The sequence below is a fragment of the Rousettus aegyptiacus genome, unplaced genomic scaffold, assembly GCF_014176215.1.
Source record: "Rousettus aegyptiacus isolate mRouAeg1 unplaced genomic scaffold, mRouAeg1.p scaffold_m13_p_2, whole genome shotgun sequence".
NCBI lineage: Eukaryota > Metazoa > Chordata > Mammalia > Chiroptera > Pteropodidae > Rousettus > Rousettus aegyptiacus.
This window is the reverse complement of record NW_023416295.1, coordinates 173,433,117-173,457,193: the sequence shown is the minus strand read 5'-3', so window position 1 is coordinate 173,457,193 and position 24,077 is coordinate 173,433,117. Positions and strand designations below refer to the sequence as shown.

The 24,077-nt window shown below is 57.7% G+C and overlaps 2 protein-coding genes across 5 annotated transcripts; one reads left to right on the top strand and one right to left on the bottom strand.

Moving 5' to 3' along the window:
* Positions 1–986: 986 nt before the first annotated feature.
* TSPO (translocator protein) lies at positions 987–10,265 on the bottom strand. 3 transcript variants are annotated; one of them, XM_016135769.2, is made up of 5 exons: positions 10,191–10,247; positions 9,703–9,776; positions 3,646–3,855; positions 1,848–1,986; positions 987–1,416 (listed from the first exon to the last, which is right to left on the bottom strand). In XM_016135769.2, exons 3-5 carry the CDS (start codon positions 3,825–3,827, stop codon positions 1,228–1,230), a joined length of 510 nt encoding a protein of 169 aa, XP_015991255.2. In that variant the 5' UTR covers positions 3,828–3,855; positions 9,703–9,776; positions 10,191–10,247; the 3' UTR covers positions 987–1,227. The 3 variants fall into 3 exon arrangements, with proteins under 3 accessions (XP_015991255.2, XP_015991254.2, XP_015991256.2); XM_016135768.2 differs by lacking the exon at positions 9,703–9,776 and having other exon boundaries at positions 10,191–10,265; XM_016135770.2 differs by lacking the exons at positions 9,703–9,776; positions 10,191–10,247 and adding an exon at positions 9,102–9,446.
* Positions 10,266–15,353: 5,088 nt separating this feature from the next.
* MCAT (malonyl-CoA-acyl carrier protein transacylase) lies at positions 15,354–23,700 on the top strand. 2 transcript variants are annotated; one of them, XR_004955910.1, is made up of 5 exons: positions 15,354–15,819; positions 16,896–16,983; positions 19,442–19,659; positions 22,378–22,871; positions 23,111–23,700. XR_004955910.1 is itself a non-coding variant. In XM_016135771.2 (4 exons), exons 1-4 carry the CDS (start codon positions 15,400–15,402, stop codon positions 22,804–22,806), a joined length of 1,155 nt encoding a protein of 384 aa, XP_015991257.2. In that variant the 5' UTR covers positions 15,354–15,399; the 3' UTR covers positions 22,807–23,700. The 2 variants fall into 2 exon arrangements, 1 of the variants encoding a protein (XP_015991257.2); XM_016135771.2 differs by having other exon boundaries at positions 22,378–23,700.
* Positions 23,701–24,077: the final 377 nt, after the last annotated feature.

Genomic DNA, 24,077 nt, shown 5'->3' with positions numbered 1-24,077 from the left:
GGCTCAGCTCAGTGCTCACAGCTTCAGAGCTGCCAGATGCCCACAGGGCATGATCTGCTGGGTGTCAGATTCCAGCGGGGCGAGTGAGGTGGCCGCCCCTGGATGGTAGCCGCCCCTGCTCTCAGAAGAACAGAGTCAGCTGTCTGCCCATCTTGTCCCTGAGCTTTTCGTCGTTTGGGGTCACGTCTGAACGTGCCCCCAGGAGGACGAAGGAGGCAAGGCGAGAGGAGAGAAGCAGCAAAACTCACGGCTGCTAAAATGACGGAGAGAGCGCTAAATGTGAAAGTTTTGCCAATTCAGATCGACTTATCCAATGACCAAAAACAAAAGCCCCGCAGGTCGGACCAGCTGTGGTCCTAGGAGGTCGTGGTGCGGCGCACAGCTCAGGACAGGGGCTCACGGCAGGAAAGGAGGGCGTGGTTCCAGCAGGAGCCCGCAACTCCACACAGCCGCCTGGAGAGGGCGCCCTGTTGGAAGCCGGGGTGACACCGCCAAACCTGGGCTGGCCGGGGCCTGTGCGAGGCTGCTGTCCGTGGGGTCGGAGCGCAGCCCTTCCTGCCAAAGGGGTGTTTGTAGGGCTGCCCTACGGCGGCGAGGCTGGCATGAGTCCTGGCATGTAAGGGGCAGGTCGGTTGGTGCCCCCAGCTCTGTGTCTAGCCCCCTTCTGGCCGAGGCCTCGGGCACAGGCACAGCCAGGCATTGACCCAGGCCGACTGTGGGCCCGAAAGGGCCCAAGAGCGTGGGCCGAAACTCGGGGAGCCGTGGGAAGCGGGCAGCCCCTCCTCCCTCAGCGCTGGAGCCCAAGGCCCCAGCCAGTGTGGGTTCTGGCTCAAACCTAGGCCGCTCCACCCCTGGGCAGGCCACCTCACCTCTCACAGGGTCTTTGGAGGGTCCCCAGAGGTGCGGAAGCCTCGTACATGTGACAACAGCCCAGACAGATGCAGCGAAAAGATGAGCCCCTCTCCCCCACCAAGACAAGGGCCACAGCCAGTTTAAAAACTTTATTCGGCTTATAAAATTCCATGTCCCGAGGCCGCACCCTGAGCAGTGCAGAAAGTGCAGGACGCGGTTTCTGGGGTGGGAGCTCAGCCCGAAGACCTCCGAAGCTGCCCCCCTGGGCTGCAGCCCAGACGGACTCACAGGCCTGGCACCCATGAACGCGTGAGGGCCGCCACCATCAGCAACGCCTGCCTAGCAGCAGCCACAGTCCTCCGAGGGCGAGGCCCCTCACTCCTCAAACCTTCGGCCACCACGCCAACCACGGTTATCCCGCCAGATGCAATAGTTGAGCGTGGCCGCAAAGGCCAGCCAGGCCAGGTACGGGTAGAGCAAGCGGGCAGCCGGAGGGCTCACTCGGTGCCAGGCCATGGCCGTGGCTGCCGCCGCCCCACCTGTCAGCAGGAGGTCCACTAGGGCCTGTGGAGACATGAGGGGGGGGAGGACAGGGAGGCCCGAGGCTCAGGTCCCCACAAGGGTGCATGTCCCGGCTGCCCTTAAGCGACCCGGCCAAGCCCCTAGTGCTCTGCCTCAGTTTCCCCATGTATAAAACGGGAACATTCGCCTTGACCTGACCCAGTGTGGGAGGTGCATGGCACCGGGTGCAGTATGGGTTTTCCTACACAGTGGCCCCTGAATCCAAGCCAGCAGCCCTGTCTGCTTCAGTGAGAGCCCTGCACTGGCGAAAGCAGCTGGCAGGGGACACTGGTCCCCTAGAGCTGCTGAGGAGATGCTGACGGAGAGCTGTAGGCTGCCCCTGCCTTTAGACCCTGACCCCGTCTGGGATGTGATGCCCCATGTCCCCCGAGGGGGGCCCACCCCACCATGGGCCATCTGCAGGCCACACTCACCAAACCCATCTGTCGCGTGCCGAAGAAGATGGGAGGCCACGCCCAGTTGAGAACCAGCTGCCCGGTGTAGAGGCCCAGGGGGACCATGGCCTCCTCCGAGAAGCCCCCCAGCTCTTTCCAGACAATGTAGGAACCATACCTGAAACAGAGGCCACCTGTCAGGGTGTCAATGGGGAAGAGGCCAGGGCCTTGCTCACCTCTGGGATGACACCGTGATGGCTGAGGTGCGACCGCTATGTGACCTCAGGGAAGTTGCTTGACCTTTCTGGGTTTTCCAGTCTCACGGGGCTGCTGTGGGGATTCAAGTCATCACACTGGCTGTGCTTAGGGCAATGCCTGCCACCTGGGACAGTCAGTAAATATTTAGCATCAGTGCTGTGAGGAGGGAGGAACCGAGGTTCGTAACCTAGCCCAGGGCACTGCACATATAAGGGGACATTTGGGCTGGACCTCACGGGTGAGCAGGGGCTTGCCAGGGGGAGGACATGGGTGTGCCAAGGGTTACGGGCAGGTGTGAGACGCTGAGTCAGCCTATGTGACTGCAGGCTGAGGTCTTGGGGGCACCGGAGAGGTGAAGCTGAAGAGGCAGATGGGGACCTGGTCCCGGGGGCCCTTACGGCCACGAGCCATGCAATAACCACCCATCATGGCCGATGCCCTTCAACACCCACAGCCCAGACGCTGTTCTAGCTCTCTCTAAGCACTAACTCGTTTCGTCCCCGTGATGCTATCAGACATGCAGAACTATCACCCCCATTGTACAGTTGAGGAAACTGAGGCACAGAGAGGTGGGGAATGCCTACGAGCTCTTGCCAGGCAGTTGGCAGGTCGAGTCAGGTTTTAACGCAGGTGACCAGGGCCAGAGCCCGGGCTTCTCACTCTGAGGTGAGACCATGTCAAGGCCACAGGCAGCCTGCACAGGGCTCCGGGAAACAAGCTGGGGCCATGTTTGCTCCATCGGGGTCTGGGTGCTGGAGGACGGCCAAGGGGGGCTGCGGAGGCCTGCAAGAAGCAGAAACAAGGCGCCTGGGCCAGGAGAGGGGAGGACTTGGCAGTGCTAGAAGCCTAACTGGGCAGGGCCTGGGCCCGGCAGGGGCTGGGGTCCAGGTGATACCCAGGTTCAGGAATTGTCTGACTCCTGTCAGAACCCTAGGGCACCTGGTCCGGCCTCTGCTACCTGCCCCTTGCAGCCCCGCCCTGCAATAGGCTGGCATACAACCAGGTTTCCAGGACGAGGGCAGGAAGCTGAGCTCACTTCCTGGGTGCAGTTCCCACTGGCACCACCAGGTGGCGCCCCCTGCAAAGCAGCACTTCCTTTCACCATGGCCATTCCCAGGATCTAGTCCCGGGGCTCCTGCAGGGCCCCTACTCTCTGGCCCTGCGTCCTTGGGCGGTCTCCTGTCAAAAGGGGGGCGGTGCAAATTACCCGAGACAGCCTGGCACTCAACAAACGGCAGCTACTGTTACTGCTGGTGTTGCTGTGCATCTTGGAACCATCCTCGCTGCCCGTGTGAACTTTGCACACTGAGCCAGTCTCAGCCTGGAGTCGTGAAAACAGCCAGGATGCCAGTGCGGGGTTGAGCCACCCGGCCCGCCCCTCCCAGGGGGCCAGAGGGGAAAGGTCGGCAGTGCAACCAGCAGGCCCCACAGCCTTCTCCGCCCTCGCTTGGCAAACGCCAGCTGCCCGAGGGGCGCTGGACGGTTAAGCCCTGCAGAAGCTCTGCCTCAGGCCTGGGCCCCCGTCTGCTCGAGCGGGGGGGCAGGCACAGCGGTGAGGCCAGCGCCCAAGCCCACCTACCCCATGGCAGAGTAGAGTGTGCCCCAGATGGGGCCCAGCGTCCAGCGGGGCGGGTGCCACGAGGGCTTCTGCAGGCCAGCATACCAGCGGAGGGCCTCTCCACGGACGGAGTAGGAGGCCAGGAAGCCGCCCAGGCTGGGCGCCAGCGTGAAGCCCACGGCGGGCGCCCAGGGCGGGGCCATCGTGGCGGTGGCTGCTGTTCCGGAAGCTCTGGAAGAGAAGACAGGGGCGGGATGAGAGGCAGGGCGCTCCAGGGCTGGGCCGAGGCCTCACGCCGCATCTTGCAAGGACCTACTGTGCGCAGACCCGGGATTGGGCCTACTGTCTCCTTCAGAGTCACCACAAGTCCTGGGGTGAATCCATTACCAGCCCCTCATCGCTCATCGGTCAATCAACCCACTGACCCCCGCTGCCCCAGCTCCAAGTTTCAGGGCCCACATTTCCATCCAAACTGTTGCCGCCACCCAGACGCCCGCCCTGACTGCAAGAGCCTCTCATGTGCCCTGCCCCCACTCCGGCGCCCCCTCAGCTCCTGCCCTCGCCCTGGGCCTTGGGTGTCCTGGCAAGGGACCCCTCCTCTCTGCCACCTCACTCCATGCCAGTTCGGGTCCCCCCACCAGGCAGGCTTCCCGGCCCTCCTCCCGAGGCCAGCGGGGCGCGCGGCGAGCCCGCCGAGTCCACACCCTGCGCTCCGTGTTCCGGGGCTTCCCTTTGGGTCATTCGCTTGTCATTCATTCATTCCTTTATTAGACGACTGGTAGCAGACAGAGCTGGGCTCAATTCCTGGCTCCCCAAGGACTCACTGTGCCCTCAGGCAAATGACTTCCACTCTCCGGGCCGGCCTCAGTTTCCCTCTCTGCAGAATGGGATATCAACGTCGCCTGCCTGGACCCAGCCCAGTGTGGGGAGTGTCTTGCGCACAGTTGTTTCGGCACCCCCATGGGCCCACCCTAAAATCACCTTCCCTTCCCCGGTGTGCCGGAGAGATGCAGACTGCCTGGGACCAGAGCACTGTGAGGCCAGGCGCTGCCTGCGGCTCCCCTGACACCCAGGGCCACTGACGTGGTGGGTGGGAAGGAGTTCCGGGCAGATGAGGTCCTCTCAGCAGCACTGAGATGCTGGCAGAGCATCTCAGTGCTGCTGAGAGGCACCATTTCTCGCCCCCCCACCCCGCCAGGGAAACCCTGCAGGCAGAGCGCGGAGCACTGAGCACGAGTACGGAGAGTACAGAGCGCAGAGGCCTTTGCTCAGGGTCCCTCGCAGGCTGGCACTCGGGCGGGGGGGTGGGGGGTGGCTGGGGAGCCGGGGAGCCTGAGGCGCACACACGCAGCGGGATGTAAGATGCTCGCATTCACGACACTTTATCGGTTTCCGAAAGGTCTCTGATGAGCATTATTTTAAAGAAGAAGAAAACCAGCGTGTTGGCTACCCAGCAGATTCCACTCTCTGCTTAGTGACGGGTCCCCCCTCCCTGGGTGGGCGCTGTCTCCCCGCCCCCCTGGGTCACTGCACAGATGAACTAGGAGGATGGACGTTGCCCCGGGCTGGGCATGTGACACAGGGCCCACCGGTAAACACGCCTTGGCCTCTCCCTCTCTCCGCCTCCTGCCCTGCCCTCGCGTCCAGGGTGCTCACAACTGTTCCCAGGGTGGAGGTTAGAAGGGCACAATCGGAAGGGCCACCTGCCCTGGGGCCAGGACACCAGTGACCCTGAGCTGCTGTCAGGTGGATGTGAGCACTGGACCCAGAGCCCTGGGACCCAGCCACTACTGTCACCTCGGGAGAGCCCAGGCCACCTCAGCCCAATTTCTTACCTATGCAACGAGGGCATAAGCCCTGCTAAGCCTGTTTAATAAGTGTGTTGAACCCACTGCAAAGTGACAGTGTTCAGGCGACTGTAACGAACTGTGTTCAGTGCGTCAGATCTCCCGTGGAATGTGACACGGGATGGGCAGGTGGGAAACCCTCACACCATACTGACCCTTACACACAGGTAGGGAAACCGAGGCCCAGAGGCCGCGGGGCAGGGACTACGGAGTCAGGCACTGAAATGGACCCTATGAGCCTTTTCCCAGCACAGTCTCTATTTATACCCACTTGGCCCCAAACTAATGGCCCCCTCTTAGTCTCAAAAGAGTCCCTTTTACGTGTCCTCAAGGTTAATGCTGCCAGCATAAGACAGGTGGGCATCGCGAACCCCGGATGTGATTCATGGAGGTGGACATGCCCACTGTGGTAATCTTGCCCAAAATGCAAACTCCAGACTAATCAGGGGAAAACCTCAGACAATCCCAGGTGGAGAAACATTTTTTTCAGAATAACTTATCAGTACTCTAGCACAGCAGTCCTCAGCCTTTTGGGCGCCAGGGACTGCTGCTCCTGTGAGAATCTAACACCCGATGACCGGAGCGCAGCTGCGGCGGTGATGCTGGCGCTGGGGAGCGGCCGGAAATACAAATGAAGCTTCGCTCAGCTTCTGCCGTGTGGCCCAGTTCCTAACGGGCTCCGAACCGGTACCTGTCCGCGGCCCGGGGCTTGGGACCCCTGCTCTAGCATCTTCGAATGTGTCAAGGTCACAAGGAAAGACCAAGGGAAATGTCACCAACTGCAGGAGACTAGGGAGAAATCACTAAACTGCACTGTGGGACCCCAGATGGGGTGCTGGGGGCAGACTTAACGCAGCAGCGGGAAAGCAGAGAATTCCAGCCAGGCCCGGTGACTCCGGCAGGGCTCATCTCCTGGCTTTGATCACGGCACCGTTAGGGGAAGCCGGGTGAAGGGTGAGGGGAAGGGTATGTGGAAACTCTATACTTCTGTAACTTTTCGGTAAATTTAAAACCCGTTCGAAATGAAACGTTAAAAAGAAGCCTCCTGGCTTGGACGATAACTTGCACAATCACCTACTTCCTCCACATGACTCCTGCTCTGAGACCCAAAGTGGCTACTGTCCAGTTTTTTTTTCTTTTCTATTTTTCTTTAATTGAAGTGAAATTCACATTATGAGAAATTGACCATTTCAAAGTACAGGATCCAGTGGCACTTAGTACCGTCCCCATGCTGTGCAAGTACCATCGATATCGAGTTCTAAAACATTCCATCACCCCAAAAGAGCCCCACACCCCGTCCCTCACCCCCAGGGGGCTTCCTGCTTCTACAGATTTACTTTTTCTGGATGGTTCCTGGCGTCGTACAATATGTGGCCTATGGGGTCTCGCTTCTTTCATTAGTGTTTTTCCAAGGTTTACCCACATTACGGCATGTGCCCATACTTCTCCCCAAGGTTTTTTGTGGGGGGTCATGTGACCCCGCCACAGCACCCAGCCACTGCCCAGGAAATCCCCACAAAGGACTTGCCCGACATGCCAGCTGACCAGGCCCTAGAGCCCACCCAGTCCTCCACCGTACAGAAGAGGCCCACTAGGGAGTGGGGGCTTCCCTATGAGCCAGAGCGACAGAGTAGGGTCTCAGCCCAGGGCTCTGTCCCCACCCCGGGCCGCCCCTTCCAGGGCCTGGCTGTGTGTATGCTCCCCTGGGCCTAGGGGATCAGAGGGTCAGAAAACAGGGAAGCTAGATGCCCCACGTGGAAAGAGCCAGGCAGGGAGCTTCCTGGGGCCTCTCGAACACTGCCCGGCTCCTGAGTCTCCCTACTGGGGGACCCACGAAGCTGAGTCATGAGGGGCCGGGCAGGGCACAGGGCAGCTGACACCCGCTCCGGGGCCCCAGGGAGGGTCGGGGAGGGCCAGGCAGCGCCCATGTCTGGTAACAGGCTCAGGACTCAGGCAGGGGGACAGCGCTTCCCACCGGTCCTTTATGTCTATCTCTGTCAGAGGTCACCAATTTGCTTGGTGACCCCAGGCCAATGCTCTTCTGATCCTCCTCAGTTTCCTCGTATGTTGGGTGGGTATAAGCTGCCCTGACTGCTTCTTGGGGTGATGGGGAGGCTCGGGCGAGGACTAGATGAGGGGCTATGGGCGTGAGTGTTGGGGGCTGCTCACCCCTTCCCTTTGGGAAAGAAGCGGCCCCATGGCATGGACCCAAGGGAACGTAGGCCAGTCAGCCATGGGACGCTGAAACGATTCAAGGCCTGGTGCCACACGCCCCTGAGCAGCGGGCTCAGGGCCTGGAGTCCAGAGGAGGCTCCAGGGCCCTGGAAATGAGTAGTGAGGCGGGGCTGGGCTTGTCCTGACGGCTTTACTTCACTCACTGTTCTCTGTGGCCGCAGGGGAGGGGATCAGCTGCTTCTCTGCCCTGGGCCTGAACCATGTGGCCCTCTCAGCCTCCCCTGTAGACGCCTCTGAACTGTTCCCATTGTCCAGGTGAGGAGACTGCCAGGGACTGAGGGTCACAGAACTTTCCAGGTCTCTGTAACTCTGGGGCCCACAGCGTCACCCCGCCCCCTGAGCTGGGAGTGTTCTGGCCTCAGGTCTGGGCCACACAGCCTCTCCTAAAGACTGGCGCCTCACCTCCCTCCGCCTCCTCCCTCATCCCAACAAGGCACTGAAGGCCCTTGCCAGAGTCTGCAAGCCAGGGCGCGATCAGGCCTCAGGCTGCTCCCACCCCACCTCAGCCTTTCCACCCTCTGCCTGGCTCCAGAAGGTTCTCTCAGGGACAAGGCCCTCTCTCCAGCCCCAGGGCCAATGTCTCCGCCCCCACAGGGCAGTGGGGCAGCAGTTACCGGATCCCGACCCCCTCTTTTCCCAGGGTGGGCCCCAGAACTTGTGACGCTTCACTCTCCCAGCCTCTTGCATCCCTCTCTGTTAACTGGGGCTGAGTCACTGGGTCTCTGGGGCTCCCTGTAGAAGGTGACAAGACTTCTGCCCAAAAGCAGCACAAAGGGTTCTGCTCTGATCCCTCCCTCCCCAGAGGTCCCCAGCCCTCCTGACCTCTCTCCCTGGAGCCACCACTGACTGTGCCCGACACGATTCACAGCGACTCCTCCTCATTCACAGCGACTCCTCCTCATTATAACTGTGAAAAAGTCTGGAAGGCTCCACACCCAGCTGGTAACCCGGGAGGTCTAGGGTGAGGTGAGGCTGAGGGAATATGGCGGGGGGGGGGGGGGGGGGGGGGGGCAAGGATTTGGGGGGAATTTGCTCTAGTGAGCCTGACTACATTTTTAAACACAGAGCACGTCCAGGCATTGCTTGCGCAATCAAAAGTAAGTAGAATAAAATACAGATAAAAGAAACCCACCCAGCTTTGAAAACAAAATAATAAAAAGTCAAGACTGTGCAGAGTAAAACGTGGCTCCCTTGCCGTCAGCCTGAGCCCCGCCCCCCACTCCGGAGCCACACGATGCAAGGCTCTGGCTTCAGACACCCCCCACCCCCCATCCCCCATCCCCATTCAAACCCTGGCTCCACAGCGGGAGCTCTGGAACTTGAGCCAAGGAATGGTTCTTGGGTAAGCCTCAGTTTCCCCCAGTTCAAAGAGCTCCCTTCGGGGCCCAAGGTTACCTGTGAGCTCCCTCCAGGGGTGCTGAGCAGCGCCTGGAAACTGAGGAAGAGGTGGCCTGCTCCCTGCCCCACAAACGGGCGGGCCACCACCCCACCCTTGCTCCTCAGGGCCTTCCAGGGCCAGTGCTGTTGCCCAAGAGAAGCTGCCGCCTGCTGCGAAGGGGGGCGGGGGCACCCCGCAGAGACACCAGGGCCCTCCGCCCACATCCTGGCAGCTCCGCCTTCTGGTTGAGGGCCCGCGTGCCAGGCTCCCTGGGCGGGTGCTTATGGCACACAGGCTCCTCCGACATCCTGGCCTTGCGCACGATCTTTTCCGAAAGGCCTCAGCCCCAAGGGGAGGCTCAAGTCCTGCCCCTCCTGCGATGCCAGTGGCCGGTACCAAGTACCGCCGGACCTTGGCAGGCCAGCCAGAGAGGCTCACAGCCAGAACAGGCCACAGACATCTGCTGGGCCGACCCCCCCCCCCCGCCCCCCGGCACTCAGCAGTTTGTCCACGGCTGGAAGCCCCACGACCCATCCCACCCGGGCCCTGGGCTTCTCTGCAGGAGGGGCAGGGGACAGGCAGGTCCCACACCAGTCCCCTGTCCAGGCTCCAGCTCACCTTAGCACTGGACCGGAAACGAGGGCCCTGACTTTGGACGAATCACCTCCCCAATGTGGCCTGGGTTTGCTCCCCTAGAAATGAGTGTTTCCAGCGGGTCGGGAGACAGCGATCTCCTAGGCCCCTGCCGCCCTCCCCTGCCTCTGCGGGCTCGTCAGCAGGACCAGGCGGGAGAAAGGGTGACCCTTCTGGCCCCTCCGCGTGGCTCCGCTTCCCGGGACCCAGCGGGACCCCGCGGGACCCCGCGGCCGGCCAGGCGGCCCGGGGCAGGGGTGGGAGGGGGCGGGGCGGGGCTGCCCGGGCTCCCGCCGTCCGCGCGGCAGTCGCGACCCTAGTGCAGCCCCGCGGCCGCCCCTGGGGGTCCCCGCCCCGCGGCTCCGGCCTCAGTTTCCCCTCGGGCTCCGCGCCTGTCTGGTGGGCGCCGTCGACCGTCGCCCCCGCGCGGGGGTCCCTTGCTCACCGCCCGCTCGTGCGCCGTCCCCACTCACCAGCGACGAGGACTCGCTCCGGGAAGGGCGCTGCGCGGCCGGAGGTGGCAGCCGAGGTCCCGGGCCCGCCCCGCCCGCCCCTCCCGCCCCGGCAGCGAGGCGCCGCCCGGCCGCAGCCCCGCCCGCCGCTGTGCCCTCGGGACGCGGGGCTCGGGTCACGCTGGGCGCCGCCCGCGAGCCGCCCCACCGCCCGCTGCGTCCCGCTGCGTCCCGCTGCGTCCCGCCGCGACCGCCCCGCGCAGGTCAGGCCTGCGCCGCACTCCGGCTGTGCGACTTCTCTTCCTGAGCCTCGCTTATCCCTTCTGTGAAATGGGGCGATAGAAACCGATCTCAGAAAGGGACATTACGTCACCTGGTGGCAAAGCCCCAAACACCCTCCTACGAAGCGGCCTGGCCCCCCATCCCCGGAGGGGCACCCTAGCTCCTTTAGCTGTGGCCCCAGGACACGGAGGCAGCGCTGCGCTCTTTCCGGCGCAGCCTGCATCTCTCGCGTGTGAACAGGCGCATCTTCGTGGGCCAGGCCGGGACGCTGCGCCGTGATGCAGGTGCTCTGTGCTCCGTGAGAGGCGGCCTCCTGTTTGCCAGGGACACCCCAGTGGGACTGGCAAGTCTAGCCCCGGGCCTCGGGCACCTCACACGCCGCTTCATTACTGCAGCCAGGGTCTGTTTGGCCACCTCGGGCTGACTTGGCGTGGCAGGGCCCTCAGCCTGTAGGAGCCATGACCGCCCTAACTGGTCCTCTGGGGGCCAACGTGAGCTGCAACCGCTGCTCCCCAGTCCCAGTGGCCTGGAGTCTCCTGGGCCACAGTCTGACTGTCATCGGCCCTGGCATGTTTGCCTCTGTGGGCCCCTTCCACCTGTGACTGCGTTGGTGTAAGAACAAGTATAATCCAGGCTGGAATCTACCCATCTTTTTCTTCTTTGATTTTAAAATAAATTAAAACGTTTGCCTGGGTCCCTCAAAGTATGGTGGCCCGGGGCATTGTGCCTCTGTTCCTACTGAAGGCAGTCTGGCCACGCCCCTCCCAAGCTGCCAGCCTCACCCTCTTCCTGTACAGAAGTGTCCGTGGCTTGGCTGAGTGACACACTTGCCTCCCGTGGAAGACCCAGGAAGAGGAAGCAACGAGGTTCCCCTCCGGCCTTGCCCCTACTGCCCACAGGACTCCTGGCTCATGGGGGCATCCCGGGAGGCAGAGACTGCTGTCTCCAAATTCTTCCTACATGCCAGAGCCAAAGGGAGGGGCTGAGCACAAGCGCACAAGGCTCTGCCCTCATGAAGGTCACACCCTTTCACAGAGGAGCCCCTGCAGCCCAGAGGGGGTGCTGCTGCCCGAGGCGGGCAGGTCTGGGTGCAGGTGTGAAGGTCCCATCCTGCTCTGCCTGCGTGCCTCCCATGACTTCTGCCTCCCTCCTTTCCGGCCCGTCCACCCCACCTGGGCCTGGGCTGCAGAGATTGTCCCTTCTCTGGGCAGCAGCCGCAGCCCCTAGCTGGCCCCCGGCTCCCCTCTTTGTCCCTGCCACACCCTTCCTCTGCTTAGAACCCTCCATGGCTCCCACTACCTCAGAATACAGTCCAAGCCTTGTATCTTGTACCTGGCACTCAAGGCCCTGCCAAGCTGGGGTCAACCTGACCACCGCCCCACCTCTGTGCCTTTGCACACACTGTTCCCCCTGCCTGAAACACCTTTCACCCCTACTCTGGGCACCTCCACGTGTCCAAGTCTGACTGCTCTCCAGTGTCACCCCAGGAAGCTCTCCCAGAACCCATCCCTGTGCCACCCACGCTCTAAGTGGGTGGTGACCTCTGACCTCCACAGGACCTAGCGTGGGAGCTTCTCAGGCATTTGGCATATGCCAACCCTGAAAGACATGTATATTGAGCATCTGGGGAGAGGGGCCCAGCTCCGGGCTGAACTCTGGAGGGTACAACACGAGCAAACCCAATCCCTGACCTCAGTCCATCCAAGAAGGAGGCAGAGGAAACACCCTCCCAATCCCCGAGGGACTGACCTCACCTGCCAGAGAGGTGAAGGGGCAGCACACACCTGGCTGGAGAGAGTGGGCATGATGGCCAGACCAGAAGAAGGCTCCCTAGGAAGGTAAACTGAACTGCGCCTCTGCAGCACGGACTGGCCTCAGCCTCTGGGAGCACTGACAAGGGCCCTTTCTGGGGCACTCGGAGGAGGGCAAGGTTGGGGCGAGGCACATCTGACAGGGCTGCGGCGGGCGCGCTCGGTAGGAAATGCTCAGAGGCGTGGGTTATTCTGCCTTCTTGTTTCTGAGCTCACTACACCTGTGTACAGATCTCAGGAGTAGAGGGGACATTTCTGCGAGGCGGAACAAGTGTTCTCAGCTGAGCCAGGAAGCAGGCAATGGAGGGGAGAACAGGATCTCATTAGCCTGTGATCAAGACCAGCCCAGTGTGGAAATCACCAAGGATTTGGTTCTTAAACAGTCAGCACGGTGGCAGCTGGCAGCTTGGGGATGACAGCCCTCAGTGCCTCCCTGGAGGTATGCTGCTCCCAGCTGGACTGGCTGCTTGCACATCTGTGCACACATCATCCTGGAACCCTCTTCACCATCACCCCGGGGGATGCCCTTGACCCCTCTGCTGGCCAGCTCATTTAGTGGATGGCACGGCTATGCCTTTCTTCGTCTGGTCCTCCAGGAGTTCTTGAGAAAGACTACATAGGAGGTATCATTTCTAAATCTTACATTCTTCCCCATGGTTGATTAATGCTTTCTTGAGTAAGAATTCAAAGCCGGAGACCTTTGTCCTTTGGCATCATGAGGACATGGTCTTCTAGCTGCTGCAGTGCTGATTGGTAGGCCGAAGTCACTCTGTGTGTTTCAGCCTTAGTATATGACCTAATTCGTACTTCCTGAGGGATTTTAAGATTTTTCTCCCGAGAGTCCTAAAATTCCTCTGCGTTGGTCTAATTTCATCTATCGTGACAGCATTCAGAGGCCCTTTCATACAAGAAACTCATATCCTTTATGTTCCAGAAATTAAAAGCATTTATTTATTTATTTTTATGATATTCTTCCCTTCGTTTTCTCACTTTTCTTCCTGAGCCCTATTCCTCAGAATCCTGGACCTCCCGGACTGGCCTTCTAACTTCCTTTTCTCTCCTCCTTCTCATGTTTTGCTTTTTCGCTTTACCTTCTTTGAGGTTTCCTCACCTTTCTCTTCCTGGCCTTGTACTGAGTTTTTCAATTTTGCTATCCTATTTTTCATTTTCAGGGATTGTTTTTTGTTTTCTGAATTTTTTGAAATTACTTTCTGTTCTTTTGTCATGGATGCCGTGTCTTCTCTTACTTTCTTAACTATCAGTGCTAGTTTTCTTTAGTCTCTGAATCCTATGCGGGGCTGTTTTTCTTCTTCTTTTTTTTCTGTTTGTAAGAGGCTTTCTTGGGCCCTTGCCAATCTTTGGCTGGTAGAAGAAGAAAATAAATCTATGGATCATATTCACTGATTTAGCTTCACTGTAAGTTGAACTTGGTGGGCCATTTCCCTGGGAACTTCTTGAACTGTCAATATCTTTAGGATTTTCCTCTGAGACTGGTCAGATTCCCCCACGGTATACCACTCCCTCGACTGGAGGGTAAAGGTCAGGCTCCAGGTTTCTGGGAGTTCAGTGAGAGCCCTGGACGAGGTCTCTGCATTGTTTTGGCAGATAACTGACATTCACCTCTGTGCCTGGCATGTCCAGCCCTTGAGCTAAACCCCAGATGTTTGCTAGAATGGAGAAGGGGCATCGTCCAGGGGCTAGGGAGAGGGAGGGGATCTACAGATCTATTTCTTAGAGACACCTTCAAATAGCTCTTTATTTTAGCCCTCTTTCACCCTTAGAAGTAGAAGCAGCTAGTGCTGCCAGTTTCTAAGCTTTTGAGGGTTCTGTTATTTGAATGAAGGTTGGCTCTCAGCTTTCCCCATGACTGGGAGGGGTTTGGCTGTCTGGGGTGTGCTCAGTCAGGTAATACTGGTCTACCTGCTTTTCAGCTTCCAGAGCTTCTGTTGTTAGGGCCCCATGTCCTGTTCTCCCTGTCCTTGAGGATTTATGTCTCTAAAAGGTCCATTTATTGTGGATTCATGGGCTTCTGAAGGCAGTGTGTTCTCTAATCATGTCTTAACCTGAATCTCTCCTCCATATCTTTTATGACTATGGCATTGCATAGATTCGTTCTAATTCATTTAACTATCTATCTAACTAATCCATCTTCCCTAGTTGGACATTCAGTTTATTTCTACTTTTCCCTTGTCAAAAGCAAGGCTGCCATGATATCCTGAGAGTTAGGTCTTGCCTCATTTAATTCTTAGGACAAGTTCACTTAAGTATATTTGCTGATGTGATTCTATGATTCTACCTCTCACTTTCTCTTTATGAGATGTGCAGTGTGTGTGTGTGTGTGTGTGTGTGTGTCTGTCTGTCTGTCTGTCTTCTGGGCTCCTTAAAAGTGGCTGGCAGGAAATGAGGGGAGCAAGGGGAAGTGGAATTTGCGGTTAGGGGTGAGGTCAGAGTTAGACTCTGACCCAGCCTCACACCACTGCTCAGAAGCCAGAGAACTCCACTTTCCAACCTTTCTGTCGCTAACCACCTGTCACTCAATCTTAGAGCCTTTGTCTACTAACCCATAAATTGAGGATAATAATTGCATCATTCAATGCAATGATGATACCATTGCTGTAAGCATTGGTAAATAAGCTAATGTTTGAAAAATATCCTGGGCTTCATTCAATGGAACACATATTTACTGGGTGTTTATTATGTGCAGCGCACTGTGTCTGGTTTGTAGGAAACATGAAAGAGAGCTGTTATCTTGTTCGTCATCCAATGTAGCTGGGAGGATCGTGTCTGTACTAAGAAGAATGCGGAAGTGTTTCAAGAACTTTTCACGTGCTAGGTAGAAAGAGTGAACTTTACATTGTGTTGCGTTGTTTATTCAACAAATATTTTTGAGGGCTTATTGTAGTGCGGTGTCGTGTTTTATTCTTAACTAGGTTTAGGTAAGCGCATAGGTCACTCCGGGGCCCCTGCACACAGCGGTGAGGGATCTCAGAGCCGAGACGGAACCAGATACTGCGGAACCTTTCTTTCCGCCCCCGGGTTCCCCGGCTCGCCCGGAAGGAAATGCGCCAAGGACCGCTCTGCGCCGCCGCAGTCGGGCCTCAGTCGCCCCGGTAACACGCTTGGGGCGGGTTCTCACGATGAGCGTCCGCGTTGCGCGAGCTGTGAGGGCCTGGGGCTGGGGCACGAGTGGACGCCGCGGCGCCTCGAACTTCCGGCTGCCTCCGCTGGGCGCAGTGGACGTGGCGGAGCTGCTGCGAGATGCGACAGCAGCGGAAGAAGTGTCCCAGGAGGTGGCGGCGCGGCGCCAGCCGGGCCAGTGCTCGGTGCTGCTCTTCCCCGGCCAGGGTAGCCAGGTGGTGGGCATGGGTCGCGGTCTGCTCCGCTACCCACGCGTCCGCGAGCTCTACGCTGCCGCCCGCCGCGTGCTGGGCTACGACCTGCTGGAGCTGAGCCTGCACGGGCCGCAGGAGGACCTGGACCGCACCGTGCACTGCCAGCCCGCTGTCTTCGTGGCTTCACTGGCTGCCGTCGAGAAACTGCATCACCTGCAGCCTGCGGTGAGGCTCCGTGGCAGGCTGAGGCACAAGCCCTCACAGCCCGGCTGGGGCCCACCTCAGGCTCCGCCTGCCACGTCTGACTCGTTGGGCTGATTCTTAATGAGTTTCCACTCGGTTCCAGGCACTGTTCTAGGCGCTGGGGATACAGCCATTAACAAACAAGGATTCCTGTCCTCAGGGAGCTTGAATGTTAGGGGAGGGAGACAAATAATAAAGAATAAATGCAGTAACTATGTAAGTTACATAGTATGTTAAAGACGATAAGTGTTCTAGAAAGGAATGTAGAGCAGGAAAATGGGCTGGGGAGTCGGGGGCTTGAGTTGCAATATTACCGAGCCTTAATTTAATCACTAAATGATTCTGGAAGGATGAAACGTCATTCCTAAATGATCATTGAGATGCTATCTGAGAATGTCACTTCATTTGAAGGTGTGAATTATTATAATAGCAATAACCTGTGGTGATAGTGCTTTAAACCCTTTACTCCATTTCATCCCCACAACCTTCTGAGGTAAATACTGTGATTCGTGAATAAGAGACGTCAACTCAGTGATACTACAGGAAAAGTGGTACCGTTGTGTCATGATAATGACATTCATTGCTTACCCTGGGCCGCACTTTAGAGACATTATCTTTATGTAATTCCCTCAGCGTCCCAGTGAGGTAGGTCCTGCTTTGCCCCCATTTCACAGATGAGATAACTGAGACTCCCAGAGGGTAGGGTCAGGTCCAGCTCTCTGACTCTGAAAGTCATACTCTAAGCCTCTATGCTTAGCTCCCTCTGGCTCTGTAGGGCCTGAGAGGCAGCTCCGGGGCGGAGGCAAGAGAATCCAGCTTTACCTTGGAGTCAGCCAGCAGGCTTTCCCTTGCCTCACTAGGAAGTTCCATATCAGTAAAGGGCTGGATCAGTGATTGTCAACGCTACTTCTGTGTGTCCTCTTGTAGCTGAAACACCAGGCCAGCTGAACCTGGCTCGCTGAGCACAGAACACTGAGCCGCCACCAGCTCTCAAGGGCAGAGCCCTGGACGGAGCTCCGCTGAGAACATGGCCTCACGTTCTACATCTGTCACTGCAGGTTATTGAGAACTGCGTTGCTGCTGCTGGATTCAGTGTGGGAGAATTTGCAGCCCTGGTGTTTGCCGGAGCCATGGAATTTTCTGAAGGTACACAGAAAGGGTTTGGTTTTATACGGGGATATTGCCTTGCTGGACTCACTGGGGATAAGGGACAATGCCAAAAAAATAATTCTGGACACACTGAGAGAAAGGAGTATATGGATGGAACCCTAGGACCAGACTCCCTTTTAAGCCTGAAGGATTCATCAGAGATTTCCTCTCTTTGTGTAATCCCATAAAATCTGCTTGCTTGACTGCCTTTCCCATTATCTTATGCATTCGTAGTCCACTTACACACCTTCAATGCCTGTCATGGGGTAGATGCTCAGTAGTCATTGAATGAAAAAGAGCAAATGAATGTTTGATCTTGAGTCATAGCAGTTTCACTTCTTAAGAGTTTTGCTTATAGTTAAAAGTTAAACGTTGCTTATAATCAAATATAGGCAAAGAACTTAAAATAGAGATTTCTCCAAAGAAGACATGCAAATGGCCAATGAGCACATGAAAAAATGTGCAACATCACTAATCAAAACCACAGTGAGATACCACTTCACACCCACTGAGATGGCTTTAATGTAAAACAAAACAAAAAAATAAATAAATGAATAAGCGTTGGTGAGGATGTGGAGAAATAGGAACCTCACACATTGCTAGTAAGAATGTAAAATGGTGTGGCCCCTTTGGAAAATAGTTTGGTGGTTCCTCAAAAAGTGAAATGTGGAAATATGTCCACACAGAAAAACTTGTACACAAATGTTATAACAGCATTATTCATGATAACCAAAAGATGGAAACCAAACGTCCATCATCAGATGAATGGATAAACAAATTGTATATCTATATAATAGAATATTATTCAGGAATGAAAAAAAATGAAGTACTGATGCGTGTGGCAACATGAACCTCAAAAACATGCTGAGTGGAAGGAGCTAGACACAGAGATCACGTATCGTGGGATCCCTGTTGTGTGAAGTGTCCAGAATGGGCAAATCCATAGGGAGAGCAGATCAGGGGCTACCGGGGTGGAGGGAAGGACGAATGGGGAGTGACTGCACTCAGCGGGTACGGGTGTTTGATGGGGCGGAGGAAAGTTTAAAACGAGAGCTGGTGGTCGCACGTTACAAATACAGCAGATGCCACTGAATTCTACACTTGAAACCGGTTATATTTTATGTGAATTTCACCTCACTATTTTAAAAAAATAGTATTAAGGAAATGAAAAAATGTTCCATGTTTCCACATCCTAATAAAACTTTTGCACATACAGTTCCTGTGTGAATAATTTGCAGAATTGTAGCACATGCGTGCTCTGTTCAGTTTGCTCACTTGCCGCGTTGTTTCCCGAGCCTGCGTGGGAGGATTGCCACACGCACTCGCCATATCCGGGTGGGTGCTTCTCTCCTACCTCCCGCCACAGGCCCCTAGTGAACCTGCCGCGGTGGCCGGGGCTGAGTCCAGTACAAATACATGTGTAAGTGCCAGGGGAAGGCGATGCTTCCATGGCAAGCGGTAGGATTTGCTCCTCACGCCGTCTCTGCTGTTCCGTCTAACCCGGAACTGGTCCCTGAACCTCTGCTTGGTCTGGTCACCCACCTCCCACCAGGGAGCAGACCCAGGACCCGGTCGATGGGTGTCCAGTAGTTACAGGCCGTTCATATGTCAAGGTCAGGGGAGCTGCCTCCCTGGGTCCGGCCCTGTCCTCTCCCCTAGCAATGGAGCTGCACTGAACCAGGAGCCCTGTGCCTTAGTCCATCGTCCTTGCCGGTGTCAGCGTCTCCAGCTCTAAGGGCAGTAAGGCCCGAGTCACGACTGTACGTTATTGAAATTCACATAATTGTAGTTTGCACGTCATTCCTAATATCCTATGGCTCTTGTTTTTCTTCTTCGGCATGATTTCTCTTTGGTAATAAACTAATTCATAACAACTGCTACTCTTCACAACCATCCAGGCAGACTGGATGCTGTTATTCTCACTTTAGTAACTACAGATCTGACCTGGAAGGAGGTCACGACTTCCCCAAAGCAATGTAGCCCGAAAGCTGGTCCCAGCCCACCCTACACCAGGCTTCTCAGCACGGCACTATTGACGTTTGGACCAGATAATTCTTTGTTTCAGGGGTGCTTTTCAGGTAGCCACCTCGGTCTCTACCCACCTGATGCTAATAGTCTCAACTTCTAGTTGTGACAATCAAAAAATGTCTCTAGACACTACCCTAGGGATAAAAAATCGTTCCTGATCAAGCCCTACACCAAGCCAGCTCTAAGGCAGGAAGCTCCGTGGGTTAATTTGTGTAGTGCCAAGGACAACACCCTGCTTTTGAGGATGGCGGTGCATCTCTCTGTGGTAGATCCAGACACACAGAACTCCAGACGTGTGGCCCAGTGATAAATGCCAGCGTCAACGTCCCCAACACGCAGTGTGGAACTTGTGCTTTGTCTTTTCAGGTCTGGGCTTCCTTCCCCATTACGCGCCCTGATGTTTCCAAATGCCCTTCTCTCCGGATAGGTTTGTATGCCGTGAAAGTCCGAGCCGAGGCCATGCAGGAAGCCTCAGAAGCTGTCCCCAGTGGGATGTTGTCCGTCCTCGGCCAGCCTCAGTCCAAGTTCACATTCGCCTGTTCGGAAGCCCGGGAGCACTGCAAGACTTTGGGCATAGAGAATCCTGTGTGCGAGGTGGCCAACTACCTCTTTCCAGATTGCAGGGTGATTTCAGGACACCTGGAGGTTGGTGTTGACGGGAACAGCTTTCATAGGCCCCAGGCTTGTGCAGAAGGTTGGAATGGTTCCACACCTGTGAGCCCACAGTAGCATCGTGGGTGCCCTGCTGAGCTGTGGTCTTTAGGAAGTGTTCGAGGGCCCGGAGGGTGTGTGGTGGGGTGACTGCGGAGGGAGCTGGGAGGCCAGGGCACTGCCTCCACTTAACCGTGTGTAGACCGGGACCTTGGGCTAATCGTCCAGCCCATCTGGAAAGTAAGGAGCTGGACCAGATGATCTCCAGGGCCCTGCTGGAGAACATTCTGGGCTTCTCACAGCCTCTGATCTGGCCGCTTATAGAGAGAACATTCCCTGCCCTGCTGTGCTTAGATGTACTGAGTTAACTTGCTCTGCTCTGGCCTTTCTGTTCCCCTTTCCCCAGACGTCGTTTCTTGAGCAGCGCCCACGTGGCAAGCACTGAGGGCACACGTACGTGGCTGATAAGCCACGGTTCCCGCCATCAGAGGAAGGCGGGCTGTAAACCAGTGAGCATGGGCTGTGGGGCACAGTCCGGGTCAGGCTGACCAGCCGCGGACCTGAGGAGGTGGCACCAAGGGGCGGTGCCTGGAGGAGGGGCGTCCCCTTCTTTGGGGGGCAGAGGGGCAGGGCGCGCCTGGTAGACGGGCAGCTGCGTCCTGTGTGCTTGGCTCGGTGCATGCTGAGCGCGGACGGGACCCTAAGTGAGCGGCTGCGGGTGCAGGGCCCGCCCTGCGCTCTCGGGTGCAGGGGGTCTTCATAGTCTACACACAGGAGGCCGAGGCAGGTGCTTCGAGACGGCGGGGCAGAACCGGAGCTCCATTCTGCCGCTCAGACCCGTTTCCTCCCCTCGACCGTACGCGCTTCCCTTTGCCCTTCAGGCCTTGCCAGTGTCCCAGGTTCCCTGTGCGTCTCCTCTGAGTCCGTGAGGGCCAGCAGGTCCCTGTTGGGACAGTCCTGAGATGAAGAGATCAGCCACAGTTGCCCCCAAGTTACTTGTGGAGCTGGCTGCTCATCCCCGTAAAGGGCCGTGGGACGAAGCCCAGATGTGGGCCGCGAGGGCACAGCCCCCCTTACGGGCTCCCTGACAGGTAGGCACCCGGCCCAGATGACGACTCCCCGGTTTCCAGGTTCGGCCTTTTGGTGGCGTTGGAAATGCCATAGCAAAGAGCTCAGGTGAGGGCAGGGGTCCCCACTCCCACAATTGACGTGAAAAACCTTCTTGGCCTCTGCTGGACTGTGCCTGCGCTGAGGGCCAGCCACAGAGGCGCCCGCCACATCCTGGGGCTGTGGCCCTCGCCTGGCTTTGAGTTGGATGAGTTCGAAGACTTTACGTGGAAAGCACTTCGAGACATGAAATGGTACAGAAGTGCCACCAGGGAGCCATCCACACAGACACTGGCGGTCACAGCCATCCCGGCAAGGTCGGCAGGGCCTGGGCTGTGGAGCCCGCAAGGCCTATGTCCAGAGTCGCTCCTGGGGCGTGTCCGTCGGAGAAAGAGCTGGACGGAGGGTGGCCATGGGCGTGAAGCGCCAGGTCGGTCAGGATGGGCTAGGTTGCCGCAGCGACGGCCCAGGCCCCAGGGGCTCCCAGGGTGAGGTACGGCAGGGTTCACTGTGCTGGGCTCTGCACAGCCTCACCTTTGCTCCAGGGTTCCGGCCACTGGGGCAGCCTCTGGGGAACACAGAGAGCCTGGGCTGGGGGTTGGGGGGCAGGGGCTGCACCCCCACAAGGAGGGGCCCCCAGAGATGGCTGAGCCAGCACTATGCCACCAAGAGCAGTAGCCTCTCCTACCCCAGGGGCACGGATAGCTACCCTGGTGTGTTTTTTCGAGTGGACACGGATGGGCGTGGTGTACGATGGCCAAGCGCAGTTCTCCTTATCAGGGTTCTGTGAGCCAGATGTTGTTATCCCCATTGTATAGATGAGGAAACTGAGGCACAAGAGTAAAGTAATACTCCCCAACGTCATGCAGCTGCTGTGACCTTTTCAAGGTTTATCCTAAGTCTTCCAGGGAGCAGCTGGCCCAGCCTCTGAGGGGGTGTCGGGGCGAAGGGCCATGGGAGGCAGCTTAGTGCCAGAAAACCTTTCAGCTGACCCGGTGGAGGGCTGGCAGGTGGAGGGCTGGCAGGCCGCAGGCCCTGGGCTGTCGTCCTGAGTAAGAGTGTCTATTGTTTTAAAGATATTTGCAAATCCAAGTATTTGCAAATAGCTTGTTGGGGCCATTAGCCCGAGGCCCCTTCAGGGGAAGGCTGTGGCTTCAGGGAGAGGTTCTGGTTCTCTGGCAAAGCCCCTGCTGTGGGAAACGAGACTTGGAATCTCCTGAAGTTTTTTCTCTTGAAGGTTATGTAGTAACACAGAAACAGGCTATGGAAAATTCTGAGGAGCAGCAGAATTATGACTGAAAACTGACACTAGATAGTGCTTTTTTATCAGATGTGTACACACTTCCAATCTGATCACGTCCCTGCAGCCTGGTGACGGTGAATGGTCAGATCCCCAGAGGAAGGCTTCTGGGACACTGACTACCTGACTGATTTTAACTGGAATGAAGAAGGGACTTGAGTCCGTCACCCCGGCTGTGGAGGAGGAAATGGGTGTACGACGTGCACATAGGCATGTTCCATACACGGCACTGAGGGCGCTAACGGTGACGGCTTGTTTCTTCCCCTTAGAGTTACTTGGCTTGACTCTCCTTTTCTTCCTTCCAGGCTCTGCAGTTTCTCCAGAAGAATTCCTCTAAGTATCACTTCAGACGCACCAAGAGGCTGCTGGTCAGCGGGGGGTTCCACACTCGCCTCATGGCGCCCGCCTTGGAGCCCCTGGCGCAGGCGTTAAAGGCGATCGACGTGAAGAAGCCCCTGGTTCCCGTCCACTCAAACGTCAGCGGGAGTAGGCACACGCACCCAAAACACATCCAGAAGCTGCTGGTCCAGCAGGTGGTCTCCCCAGTGAAGTGGGAGCAGACGATGCACGCCATCTACCAGAGGAAGAAGGGCACCGAGTTCCCCCAGACTTTTGAAGTGGGGCCTGGGAAGCAGCTGGGAACCATCCTGAAGAGCTGCAACCTGCAGGCCTGGAAGTCCTACAGTCACGTGGACGTGCTGGCCGCTGCCGAGGACACGGGCCAGGACCTGTAGGGGTCTCCCCGTGACCGCGGGAGTGGGGCGCAGGGCTCCAGTGGGCTGAGGCTGGCCTGTCCTCCGCCAGGAGGCCGTGTGCTATGCCTGCTTTGCCCTCCGACGGGGCCGCCGCCTCCAGTACTTGGAGGGTTGTCTGTAGAGTGCTTAGAACTCCACGTCAAAAGCATTGAAAAGGAGTTATTTCTTTACACAGCAGTCCACTTCTCCTTGAAACGTGTTTGAATGCTGGGAGAAGATGCAGCGGTCACGTGGAGACTGCAGAGTTCTCGCTCTGCCTCTCCTGGCTCTGCCCGGAGGGCAGACCACACCTCCTCGCGCCCAGCGGCCACCTCTGAACTGGGCTGAAACAGCCTGGCCTGCAGGTGCCTTCTGAGGACTGGCAAGGCTTGGCCTGCTGTCGTCTTGCCTCGCCACGTGGGCACTGTGTGTACACTGGCATGGCCACAAGCAGGCCGGTGCCGGGGGACTCCACTGCTCCTGAACAGGGCCTGCAGCCACCCACTGCCAGACTGTTCACTCTGCCACTGAATCCAAAGGGCTGTAGGACCCAGCTGGCCCTGGCAGGCTTCCCACCCACCACCCCACACTCAACTGCTGCAAGACCCAGCCCCGTTACTTACCCAACAGGTAGTACTGAGTGCCTGCTGCTGTGTGCCAGCGAGTGGGCGGCCTCTGCCTGGCGGGCAAGAGGGCCCTTCGGCAAGACAGGAGGGGTGTGGCCAGGGCCGATGTGGGCCCGTTTCCTCCCCCACCGATTCCTGCTGAGTCTGCGTGCCCTTGACCTAGTCTGGCCCAGGCTGGCCCCTGCCAGCCCCACACCAAGAGCGGAGCAGGCAGGGGCTCGGCAAGTGCAGCTCCTCGCTCTGACATTAAAGGAGCGATTCCAGTCTCGGGCTGCGTTTCCGTCATTCGGTGGGAGCAGGCGAACCTCGTTGGGGACGGGACCGCCGCCGGTCTTCAGAGTTGCTCACGTGTGCTCGTCAGATCCCGGGCGGAGCTTCTCATTTTTAACTCCACAGTGTTTCTCAACAGGGGCTGTCAGCCTTCGGGCCGAACTGCTTTTTACCACGTGGGGCTGCCACGCTTGTGGGCAGCTGTCCCAGCTCCTGGCCACGACGTGCCAGTCACGTCCAGGCAGCGTGACGCCCGCCCCCCCCCCCCCCGGCCATGGAGTCTACATCCTCATCCCTGACAGGATCTTGCCCAGTTCCTGAAGAAAACACCAATGTCATCTTTGGCCCCAGGATGCCACTTTCTTGCCAAGAATC